We start from the raw sequence: 12,866 nt of genomic DNA on the forward strand, positions 1-12,866 counted from the left end.
TTACGAAGGCACCTGGATAGAACGCACTCAGTCATTTTTTTTGTCACCGGTTTACTGACTCATGCTGAGTGAATATGCCGTTACAAAATCTTGAAAGGAGCGTGAACGTCATGAGAAGCAAGTTAAAAGGTGATTTATGTTTGAAAAGAAACAAGATATGCAGTATTTTAAAAAAGCAGTCATGTTTATTAAAAAAACAAAACAATTGTCAGGTATATGTACTGCATTTGTATATAACACACAATGATCATTACTGTTATGGATGAACCCAGGTGCTTTTGTGCTCCTTTTGTCCCCCCCCCCCCATCCTCACCATTACAACATTGCACTGAAAAGCTGCAGTGAATACAGTCTTTAACTTCCTTGACAGTTACAGGTGAATGATGATACTCTTACTACAGTATTTATACACAACACCCAATCTCATTGATGATGCGGCCGTACCATTTAACACATCATATTTCTCCATTTTGTACACAGGCGTGCCTTTTTTATAAAGGTGACACATGAAGCAGTCATGGCAGTTTTAATTAAAAAAATATTGTATATAGTGGTAAACATTAGGATGCCAGAACTGTATAAAAAGTATATGATTTGGTATTGATGTGACATTAACATTTAACGTGTTGACCTTAAAAAAACAGCACTAAGAACATCATTTTCTTTGCCTTTTTGTTTTGAAACATGATTAAAGGAGATTTCCTCTCCAAAGTCCTTTTGTGTATTTTCAGTCTCTGAAAAGCAAAGAGCTGAATTCAGAGATACCAAACATTAAAGGCAAAATTAAACACATCCTTCATTACAGAGTCTCCTTGTTCCCTTGAGCTCTTTTCCTCAATACACCCTCAGTTTGGTTTGGATGAGCCGGTTTGAGACTCAAGTCAAAGAGGAAAATATATCCTCTTTGATCGTCATTCATACATAGTCTTTCCTTTCTAACCCTGGGCCACCTGCGGACCGCGGGGCAGTGTAAGCCATTCGCGAAGGGTTGTACCTGGTCTCACGCGGCGGACAGGAGCAGCAGAGCAGTCCGCCGCCAAGAATCAGGAGGGCAGCTGCTGCCCAGCCGATGTACAGTGCGGCCCCCAGCTCCCTCCGCTGAGCGTCAGTAAGCAAAGGGTTGTAGAAGTCCCTGATTATGGTGTTGGCCGACCAGGAGACGGGAATGAGCTGCATGACCCCGGCGACGATGAAGAAGACCCCGGAGATGATCATCACCTTGGCCTTGGATGCCTCGTCGTCAATGCAGTTGGTGCACTTGGCCCCGGCGATGGCGATAAGCACTGCCAGGATGGCCAACAGGATGGAGATGACGGTGAGGGCGCGGGCGGCCTGCAGGTCCTGGGAGAGGGCGAGCATGGAGTCGTAGACCTTACACTGCATCTGGCCAGTGCTCTGGACCACGCAGGTCATCCACAGGCCCTCCCAGATGATCTGAGCCGTCACGATGTTGCTGCCGATGAAGGCCGTCACCCTCCACATGGGGATGGCACACGCCACGATTGCAATAATCCATCCCAAGATGCACAGGGAGAGGCCTATCAACTCCAGCCCTATAGACATACTGAAAGGTCTTCCTCTTCTTTCAGAAAAAAATCTGCAAAGAGGAACGAATGACCAACCAGAGATCGAACTAGTAATTTAGATAATTTCAGGCCTCACATCTGTGAGTGTGTGTGATGATCTGTTGCCTCAGCTTCACCAGTATTCTTTATAAGGCAGATCAAGTGGAGGGGAGGAGTCCTTGAAGGAACTGACATCACCAAAGGGGGAGGAAGGACCTGGACACATTCTGCTATCGGCTTACATGACCAGCTTCACAATGGACCTGGCCACAAAGAGGCCTTTCACAGCTGAAAGGGCATGCAACTGTTGCATGTGTTATTATAACCAAAGTAACTGTTCCATGTTGGATGAAGGCTTAATGTATTAAAAGTAAAAAAAGTCTGATTTATCTTTGTTGTGAAACAAACTATTTTCTTTATCATGCTGACAGGACAGGTTGTAAATGGAATCAGACCTATTCAGAATCTGTGAATAACATTTATGGTTTATCAGAAAGCGGTGCATTCAATAATCAATGATCTAGTCTAAATGAACTCGTAGATCACTTCCTCATTATAAGTCCAGATTCTCTCTGAATGTCTGATGTTACTTTTAAATGGCTATTAAATAAAGACTGCCTGACTGCAATTCACCAGTAAGACCCTTCTAACCTTTTTATCATCAGTGTGGTGAAAACCTTGAATCTCCAAAGCACCAGCACTTCAGGATGTTAAAATAACCAATCTTGCTCTCAGCTTGCAATTATTTTAGAAAGCATACAAAAAGTTATGAAAAAGCTGTCATATGACCTGTAGAGCTGGACCATTATATTTGACTATTAGGTTATTAGTTCATTGGGTAGGAATCCGCAAAAATGAATGCCTTTTAATGAAACACAAAGACACCTTTTGCAGCGCTGTGTCGTCCATCTCAGCTGAGAACGTAGAAATGTCTGGCTGAATCCTCCCTGAGTCTCGACACAGAGACGAGCCAGGTCAGTGCTCTCGCTGCCATTACTCATGTCGAAAAAAAAAAAAAAAAAAAAACGCTGGGTGCAGCACTTCTTTTCTAGGTGGTCGCATACATACTCTTCTCATGGCAACAATTGAAAAAAGACAGTGGCACTGAGAAAATAAATGCTGTCTGGACACTGACCCCCTGAAACTTTACGCATCCTTGAGTTTAAAGATCACCTTTAAGTTGGAGTCACGAGGCTTTCACCTGACGACAGTGGTATGTTTGATGGGCCTTAATGACTCTGCAGAATGCCCTTGAAATTCTTCTGGGCTGGAACTGTCTCCCTAGAAATCCCCCCCCTCCCAGTGTTGACAGTCTCTCCCCCTCAGACATGAAACAGGTCCATTGTTTGGGGAGGCGGCTCAGATAGTCGAGTGTGGGGAAGCTGACCAAGTAGCGGTTCTTGTTATCATAGAGCCAACAGACATGTGGGACACAGCCAGGTGGGACTCCCAGTCTCCCAGTCGTCAGCCTTATGGCTGGGTATACAGGGTGCATGGAATCAGACATTTCCTTTGCACCTGTTCATATGAAGATCAAGCATTTTTCTTGATTTTTGAATGTGTTGTTCCAATTTCTCTTTGGGTGTCAGTTATGTTATGAAAAGTAGAACCAAATGTACTACCTACAATGACCTGAAGGCCAATTGAAATATATTCAATGGACAGAATGTATACTGTGTAGTAGTTTTTTTTTAACCCAGGAGTTTTGCAATAGAATTCAGGGCATACACATTTTTTGCTGATATTTTTGCTGTAAGGTTATTTATATTTCAAATGATTTTCCTCAAACTTTGAATTTCCCAATATTTCATCCTCTCAGCTTTAATAATGATAATGAAACGGACAGCCTTAAATAATATATTGCTGTAAGTTTAAAGGATCAAGACAACTTAAGTTAAAAAACAAGGCCTTTTTAATGAAAAAAAAAAAGATCATCATGTATAAAACACAGGGCACACCACATCACGAACATATAGTTGTTAGCATCAGTACTTCCAGCAGCCTCAAAGTTACAAACAAAATATTTAACACAGAAAAACAAGTTTGATGCGTGCTCTGCTCTAGAGGGCATACATTATTTTGTGTCATGAATATATTGGAGTTTTCTCCAGCTCAACATGAAGAAAGAAATGTTATAGGAAAAGTGATCGTCCTCTCCAGTTCTCTCTGAGCAGTCTTTTCAGACATAGTCTCTCCTATCGTAAGCACTTGGGGCAAGCGACCTAGTTTGTTGGGAGTACATCATCTTTGATGGGTACCTTTTCTCAGGTTGCGTGGGGCAACTGGAGCAGAGGATGCCCCCTCCAATGAGCAGAAATGCAGCTGCGGCCCAGCCCAGGTACAGAGCCCCACCGATCTCCCTCTTCTGTGCCTCGGGTATGATGGGACTGTAGAACTCCATGATGATGGTATGGGCAGACCACGACACAGGGATCAACTGGGTCACAGAAGCCACGATGAAGGCCACGCCGGCGGCTATCATCACGCGAGCCTTGGCCGATTCTTCATCCACACAGTTGGTGCATTTTGCCCCCATCATGGCCACCAGGACTCCCACGATGCCCACCAAGATGGAGATGATGGTGAGGGCGCGGGCGGCCTGGAGATCTGCGGTTAGAGCCAACATGGAGTCGTGGATTTTGCACTGCATCTGACCCGTGCTCTGGACCACGCAGTTCATCCAGATGCCTTCCCAGGTGGTCTGCGCCGTGACGATGTTCACCCCAATAAAGGCCGACACTCTCCACATGGGCAAGGCGCAGGATACAATGGCCAAGATCCATCCCAGGACAGCCAGAGTCACTCCAAGTATCTCCAGTCCTATCGAAGGCATGTCTGAACTCTGTGTGAGTCAAAATTCCCAGATGTCTTTTCAATCTAAGTCGTCAGGTGTAGATTGAATGAGTATTCTCAGGAGTGCTGATTGCTCATATAAGCAGCAGATGTCTTAAGCGCAGAAGGTGGAGTCACTTTGTTATTGGCTAGAGAGGAGTTCAAATCATCTTCTGTCCCACCTTGTTTGAATTTACACAAAAAGAAACCTTGGCATGTGAACGGCCTCAGCTTAATCATTCACCTTCCTTGCCCCGGTAGCTCTCCCCCCTACTTGGGTGCGGGGAGAGTAAACAGAGGCCCTGTATCTCAGGTGGAGTAGTTAAAGAATAACAGACATGGTAAAGAATGGAGGATGAATGATTGAAAGTGGACGGCACTAATCAACTCCCATTGGTTTTTCTCATTGTACTCCTCTCTGACAAATGAGTCTGTTAAGAATGAAGAATTAAATCCTGACAAAAATATTGCATCATTTTATGGTTTGTGTTATTAACAGCACATGTTGTACAAAGGGGTTGTGAATCATATAGAGGTATAGTGGATGTGGGAAAAAGGGTTGAAATGGATCAGGGCAGGTCCTTGGAAACCAGTGGGAGTACTCTGATTATCTGAAGAGTGTTTTTCTAACCCTCCAGTAAGAGCCTCTGTATCCTGCCAATGAATTCGATAACGCTATCATCCCACGTTCCATGGAAGGTCTGCGTGATAAGTGTCTTGTGTGTGGGGGAAGAAATTTTAAACAAACTGATTTCATAGGGCCCTAGATGATATAATTCCTCTTCACCGGAACAGTTCTAAAAATAATTTCATCTAGTTACCAGAAGATGATTAAATATTGCGTAATGATGTTGGGAGTGAGTGCTGTTGTGTGATGCTAAAAACAACTTTCCCCAGCTGCTTTGGTGCTCATGGGAAGTTAATAACTGAGAACATTTGCAGCAACTGCAATGCAAACAAGACGAAACCCCTCCAAACATACAGCATCTGCATGTGGAAGGGACACGGGGAAATCATTTATGAACAGCATATGTGTTTCTTTCAGGACATACACATGTTTCTAGAGATGATTCTAGACAGTGGGCCAGACAATTGTTTGTGTGCGTGTCCACAAGGGTGGGGGGGTCTTATCAGTGTCCTTGCTCTGAAGGTCGCAGGGCATCATGGGATTCAACCTCAATTTAACTTTTTCATGTTCCACCAAAAACTACATGCATCTCAGACCTCCAGTAGTTTGACCAGGACCCCTCATCACACGCTGAATCTGAACAGCACCTTTGTCAATTTATAGTCTACAAAAAAATGGTTACTTGAGGTTGTGAAGGAAACATGGCCCGCAGGGATCAAACTTTTTTTTTTTTATAGTCACTGTTTTGCCATGCCGTGATATGCTGATATTTATGCAAGCAATACTAGTAAAGCAAATGTCAGCATCTCGCCAAAAATATCATGTTGGTGTTGAGTTTCCTCTGAAGTGGGAGTTGGCGGGAGATATTGCAGTATGTCTTCACTTCTGACTGGGCTGTTGCTCTTTCCCGTAACACATGACTGCACAGCTGGGCTCAGTCAGTATCACAATCCTGCCAGCAGGGTCTGTGGTCACTCACAGGGAGTTTTATGGATATTTAGAAGCCTATCCTTTTCGGATCATTAACCTCAATGCTCAAGCCAAAGGAAGTCCAGAAAGCAACCAACCCTTTGTCTTTGTTTCTTGTACTTTTATTGCCTTTGTACTGCTCATTGTAGTCTGTTCTAATATGGTTGAAAGTAACTGAACATGATTTTGAGAAGTCGCTTTAGGTGACCCTAAATGCAGAGGGACCAGTGTTGAGGTGTTACCAACTTTCTACAACAAATCTAAAGCGGCATTCTTTTTCTCTCAGTACTTTCTTTTGTTTCGTCATTTATTTCAGTTTTTTAAAGATTTTGTTGTTGACTCTTTGAGACTTTCGTTGCACTTTTATTACAGTGAACCCAACCTTTTGGAGTAAAGTAAACAGTTGGAAGGCATCTGATCAATAGGGTCTTTGTAGCTCAGTTACAGTGCAGGTTACATATTCTTGCAGAAGGAGACATTTATCTCCGACTCGGTTTCGCTCTCGCAAATGGAAGAAGGGCTACAATGGAAGGCAAGCATAAGATGCTCCTCTAGAACAAGCCACTCATTGTTCCTTTTCCTCCATTCGCATTGAAATAAAATACCTAATTTAGGCGAGCAACCTCTTATCGGTCAGACTCTGCGGAACTCTGGCATCTGCCCCTGTTTCTGCGTGATAAAGAACTCTTGCAGTCAGAGTTGTCATGTGATATTTAATTTAACAGTCAATTTCTGACTCTGTGGCATGAAAGAGCAGAGTTACAAAGTTTATTCTCAACACAAAGAAGACTTGAAAAGGATCCCATTCTTAAAAAAGGGTTGTTCTTTTATTTAAAACCTTGTATAAAACTTGCTTTAATCAGAAGTAACTTGCATAGACATTGTGTATTTATTTAAGATCAGACACCATCTTAATGTTTCTTAGGAAAAAAAACAGTAAAATAACGAATTAAAAGCAGTATAAGATGCCCACCACTACAGAAACACATCATGAAACATGCATCAGTGATTCGAACTTAATGTCATACTTAATGTCCAAGCCCACGGTACTGCATTAACATCCATACCAGCAAACATCCACCTGCTGTGCACACATTTTCTACAACACCAGTCATCGTATCTTCATTTTCGCCCATATGTCAAACGTTCATACATAGTCTCTTCTGGGGTATCCATTCACTGACATGATCTTGACAGCAGAGTATTCAACCCGGGGAGGCACTGAGCCACCACCACTCTGTGCCGTAGCACCTTTGGGTGGGCAGGAGCAACAAAGCAGGGCTCCGCCGAGTATGAGGAGGCAGGAGGAAGCCCAGCCAAAGTACAGAGCATTCCCAAACTCCCTCTTCCCCGTCTCCTGCAGCATCGGGTCGTAGAAGCCCAGGACGATGGCGTGTGCCGTCCAGGACACAGCCACCAGCAGCAGCAGTCCAGCCACCACGAAGGTCACTCCGGCGGCCACCACGAGCCGCGGCTTGCTGCTCACATCCCGGCTGCAGTTGGTGCACTTGGCACCGGCCACCGACAGTCCGATGCCCACGATGCACAGCACCATGGAGACGATGACCAGAGCCCGAGCTGCCTGTAGGTCCACCGGCAGCCCCAGCATGGAGTCGTGCACCCGGCAGTGCATCTGGCCCGTGCTCTGCACTGAACAGTTCATCCACAAGCCCTCCCAGATCACCTGGGAGATGACTATGTTCTGACCGATGTAGGCGGCCACCCGCCACATGGGCAGGCCGCAGGTCACCATCACCCCCAGCCAGCCGGCCACGGCCAGGATCATCCCGAGGATCTCCAAGCCTGCAGAGTACATGGTCGGAGCTGGGGATGAAGAAGGAGCTGAACAAGACTCTTTTTCCAGGGCTCAGTGGGATAGAAGGCCCCTCTGTGTCCGCTGGCTCAACCCTCCCGGGAAGAAAGCGATATTGGATCTCGTTGGCTCTACGTCCTATAAGACTTTTTTAGTGAGAGGGAGAAACAGATTCTACCTTCTTTATACAGCTTAGACGACTGAAGGTGGAGTCAGCTTAAGGTGGCATCGTGTTTACATTCAAACTACACCTGCACATGGGAATATTTTCACATTTTTTCAACTGGAATTGGTGTCACATGGGAAACCATCAGTTTTCTCTCTGAAAACATATTTAATCGAGTATCTGTAGTCTTTTGACGGCAGTAAACATATTTAATACATGTGGATTCTGGAGGATATCATTAACCACATTTACAGAAGAAATGCTAACAACAACCATTTAGTCGGTTCTGATTATACTAAATGATATAAAGATGCTTGTACCAGCATTCCATTTGAAGTCTTTTGTATGTGAGGATCTCTGTATGGGACATACGACAACCTTGGGGAACATTGCTGAATCACTATCTGAATGAGATCCCTGTTAAAAAAAAAAAAGGCAACAATGACGGGCCTTGTTTTTTTTGCTGGTCTGATACATAATCCCTCCAGGGAGAACAAAAAAAAAACCTGGATTTGAGTTAACAGGCCTCATTGTCGGTGGGCATGTTCGAGGCGTATTTTAAAATGGAGGATACATGATTAAATATAAAAGAAAACTAAATACACTGAAGATATCAGCCCGAAAGCCTCGTTACTGGACATAACGCAGAAAATACTCTTTTGAATCTCCATTGGACTTAAGATTGCAAATGTCAAACTATAAATACCCAGGACTTAATGTGTTACTAATCCCCCCCTTACATGGTCATTTTTTGGGAACCTCTGAGGATACAGAGTATATTAAGTTTTAGGCCAAAACACAACTTTCTTTGGAGGTCAATTTAACAAAAACTGTAAATTACTGTGATTTTTGCATTATGTTTCAATGACTTCTATATCCTAACCTGTAAATGCTTACCTGAAAATCTACACAAAAAACTGAAAGTGAGGTGAAAAGGCCCAGAAAATATCCAGCTCCTTCATGAATAAATATATATATATTTTTTTTAAAGCCTTAACAAAAGCTGTGATGTCTTTTTATGAGTTAGCATCATCCTTTTATGAAATGTACTGAACACCATATGAATCAAAGAGTACCGTAACAGATGGGACTATCAGAGTCTCTTGTTGTTCAACAGACAACAGGGCCGTTGAGGTCGGCTGACAGCCGAGCTCTGTGTCATTACAGGCTTTCCTCTAATTAACAGAGGTCACCTGGGGTCAGCGGTCATGAGTATCTCTGTTATCTTGTGGTTAACCCCCTCCACAGACACACATGTGCACACACACACTCACCCTCCCACACAAACACCACAGACACACACCTGACAGGAATCTTTGCATCCGCACCATTCTTACTGGAAAAGGGATTTTGCAATTTTGTACAAAAGTACAAAAAAAAGCCTTTTTTTCCAAAACTAGCTACAGAAGCCACAGTCTTCTGTAGCTTCATATGCCGTTACCTTTCTTAGTCCGCCGACTGTTTAGCTGCCCAATCAAATGTGAAGGATTGGATTTGAATCCCTCTTGTAACTGTACACCGCTATATTATTCTGTTTCACTGTGGAAACCGTCACATTACAGAAGAACTCAAGAACTAGTTTGGAGAAATACAGAAAAAAAGTAGAAGGGGGAAGTTAAAACATTTGTTCAGATGATTGAAGGAGTGGGAAACAATGCATTTGATGGAGGACAGACCAAGGAGACTTCACAGAATCATTTTAAGAGACTTTACATGTGCATTATACAGTAAGTGTAGGTTTTAACAGGCAGAGGGAGCCACTGTTGCATTCTCTCTGTGTTGTGTTAATTATGATTGTCTGGTTTTGCCGAAAACACCCTTCATTAAGATTTAAGCTGTTTAGTTGTAGCAATAGTGGATGCATTTCTGATTGTCAGATCTTTATAAAAAACAAAAGGTTTACTGTTTACAAACAAAAATTCAGGTTGGCTTGGTATTTTATCTTATTTATTTATCTTATTTCTGTTTCTATTTCGTTTTAATGTTAATTAGCTCTACTGGCATTGGTTTAATCCATTTTTATTTAATTTTGTAATTTGTTGATTTTTAATTAGTTGCCTCGCGTTGAGCACTTTATAACTTGGGTTTTGAAAAGGGCTCTTTAAATTATGTTTCTGCTTAAAGAGATACCTAAAAGGGTGTGATTTTCAAGAAGACCAGCTTTCTAATGCCTCAACGAATTGTATATTTTTTTTCCCCTCAACTAAGTTTGTTGCTATCATCATCCGGTTTTGATTTTCAGCCGGCAGCCATCTCTGTCCAAGGAATGTTCAATATCAGGGAGTTCCAAGAATAAAGCATCTGTGTCTCTTGGAAGCTCTAATGGCCAGAGTTCAGAACAGCGCACAACCACGTAGCTCAGCAGATACGGCCAGATGAAACCAGATACTGTCAGATTGATTCATAACAGCAGACGTGATTGGCTGATGCTCCAGGAAGTCAGGTGGTGGATGATGACACCGTGCTGTGTTTTTTAACCTTTATTCACCATCAGTAAGCATTCATTTTCACACCTGCTCGACACCCTGCTTACAAGTTTCCAACAATCTATCTTAATACATAGGAATGCAAATATCCTGCTATAAGCAATAAAACATGCATAACTGATACTAAACCACTCCATTCTTTCTGTACGGTCGCAATAAACAACCTACCACTATGCATCATATACAAGTAATTCCCTAACAATTAGCAATAACCAAGTTGTGTGTAGTTACTCTGTAAAATACAAAACATGACTTGAAACTTTAGCGAATCAAATTCAGTTTGAGGTCTCAATGACTTTAGTTTCAAAAACATGCTGGCTTTTTTTTTTCTAAAGGCCAAATAATACCTCACTCAATCTGACGCGCAGAGACAGATTAAGATTTTAGTTTGGTCTTGTCTATTGCAATTCTCTTTTCACTTGGGCTTGACTTTCCAAGAGATCTGTCGCCACCGCACCCTGAATGTTACACCTGTGTTACATGGTTGTATTGGGCTCTGTGCGGCTGTAAGATTGGACTTTTGATTCCTATAATTAGGTTTCAGGATTCTTGATTTGCGTATGAAGGTCCTGTTTTTTAATGAAGATTTAGATTTATGATAAAATCTACCAAAATTCAGCATCAACAGCATGATGCTTTTTAGATGAACTTTTCTTAAAGCAACTTTTTAAAACCTTTCTAATGATGACTTTATGTGAAGCAGTGACTTTTTTTTTTATGAAATCACACAAGACTGACATTTATGCAAAAACATAAAATACATTTTCAATAAACCAGCTAGTTTCATTCCACTGAATTTCATATTTACGGGTAGTCATGCACGCCCACGTTCTGTTATCTTATGTACATGTGTGTTGTTTTGTGGATCCAACAGATCCGTGCAGTAGGTCTCCATAGATATTATCTCTGAATAACAGACCATCCTTTATCCGCACCAAACATGGACATTATTTAGGGAGTTTTTTTTCTTCTCTGCAGGTGCAACTTCTTGGAAATATACATGTAGTCACTTGCAGAGAGCACCCTGCTGAACATTCACCTGTCATGGGAACAGGAGCGAGTCCGACCGGTTTCTGTAGGTTGTTGTTGCTTCACAGGGAGTTTTGCTTTATACCAACTACTATTCGATTATTATTTGTGACAAATTATGTTTAAATTCAAAGTCAGTTCAAACCTTTATTTTCTTTAGATTGCGTTTACATCATCACAGTAAAAATGATTAAAGCCCAGACATGAAACATGTATACGTAAGTTACAGAATTAATAAAAGATTAGGAAGCAAAAGTTGTTCCTGTGTTTTGTTAAAAAGCTAAACACGCCCTATTCCCTGTCTCCAACGGTAATACAAATAAGGAACTGAACAATTCCCCAGGCCAAAATACAAACCTGCAGCCACTCCCTACAATGTTTTCTATAATTTATCGTCTGTTTCTTATGTTAGACCACATTACATTTACACTACCCGACTTTCCTACTCTCATTAGATGGGATCTGCAGCAGAACGAGTCCAAAGGCACCAACATTAAATGAACAAAGTAGACCACAAAGTACATTCACAGAAGTACTGTACTCAAGTAGGAATCTGATGAACTTGTGTTTCCATGTTATGCCATTTAATACTTCATTTTAGAGGCAAATCTGTACTATTTACATTTCTCTGACAGCTTCGGTTGATTTCAGATGACAGAGTTTTTCATCGCCTTCCTGTTCCGTGGTAAAAACCACATATCTCCAGATCTGCTGATGTTGAATGTTTGTAATAAACTGAAGGACGAACTGTTCCTTTATGTGTTTAGAAAATTCTCCTACTTCTTAAGCTTATTTAACTCTTTAAAAGAGAGAGAGAGAGACTTTAGAGGACGTTACAAACACATCTTATATTCTACATCTTATATAATATGATCCATTGCTGTAAATTTAGGATTCAGGATAAAAAGGAGTTAAAATGATCTACTGCACTAAAATGCAACATATACATCAATGCAGCAGTGATATGAATCTAGAAACATCCTATACTAAAACACTGACTGGAGTATTTTCACAGTCTGGAATTTATATTTTTTACTTCAGTAGAGGATCTGAATACTTCTTTAATCAATTAAAGTAACAATATATTTGATACATTTAGAAGTATTGGCTTCCGGTGCCATGCTTTACCAGATCTTCTCTAAAAGATCCGTCAACATTTCTCTCGTCTTGTCAGCCGTGTCATGAAGACTTCAGGTTCCTATTTGTGTCATGTGATCATGTGACATGCCAGAACACGCATGAGTCACTGAGGATCTCACAACACCACTCACCGGGCTAAAGTTACCTAGTGAAACTGACTGGTGCCTGGACTACAATGGCCTCGGGACTCGCTGTGATGACATCACACGCCAAATAAAGACACGGTCCACACACACGT

At 42.0% G+C, this 12,866-nt stretch overlaps 2 protein-coding genes across 2 annotated transcripts; both read right to left on the reverse strand.

Annotated features, from left to right (window-relative positions):
- Window positions 1-291: 291 nt before the first annotated feature.
- On the reverse strand, window positions 292-1,673 carry LOC129103889 (claudin-3-like). The gene has a single exon (XM_054614560.1). The coding sequence runs from the start codon at window positions 1,561-1,563 to the stop codon at window positions 916-918; it is 648 nt and encodes a 215-aa protein (XP_054470535.1). The 5' UTR covers window positions 1,564-1,673; the 3' UTR covers window positions 292-915.
- A 1,793-nt stretch (window positions 1,674-3,466) lies between these two features.
- On the reverse strand, window positions 3,467-7,810 carry LOC129096405 (claudin-4-like). The gene is made up of 2 exons (XM_054605183.1): window positions 7,320-7,810; window positions 3,467-4,405 (listed from the first exon to the last, which is right to left on the reverse strand). The coding sequence occupies exons 1-2, from the start codon at window positions 7,808-7,810 to the stop codon at window positions 3,745-3,747; spliced, it is 1,152 nt and encodes a 383-aa protein (XP_054461158.1). The 3' UTR covers window positions 3,467-3,744.
- Window positions 7,811-12,866: the final 5,056 nt, after the last annotated feature.

Source organism: Anoplopoma fimbria, chromosome 1 (genome assembly GCF_027596085.1).
Source record: "Anoplopoma fimbria isolate UVic2021 breed Golden Eagle Sablefish chromosome 1, Afim_UVic_2022, whole genome shotgun sequence".
Classification (NCBI taxonomy): Eukaryota; Metazoa; Chordata; class Actinopteri; order Perciformes; family Anoplopomatidae; genus Anoplopoma; species Anoplopoma fimbria.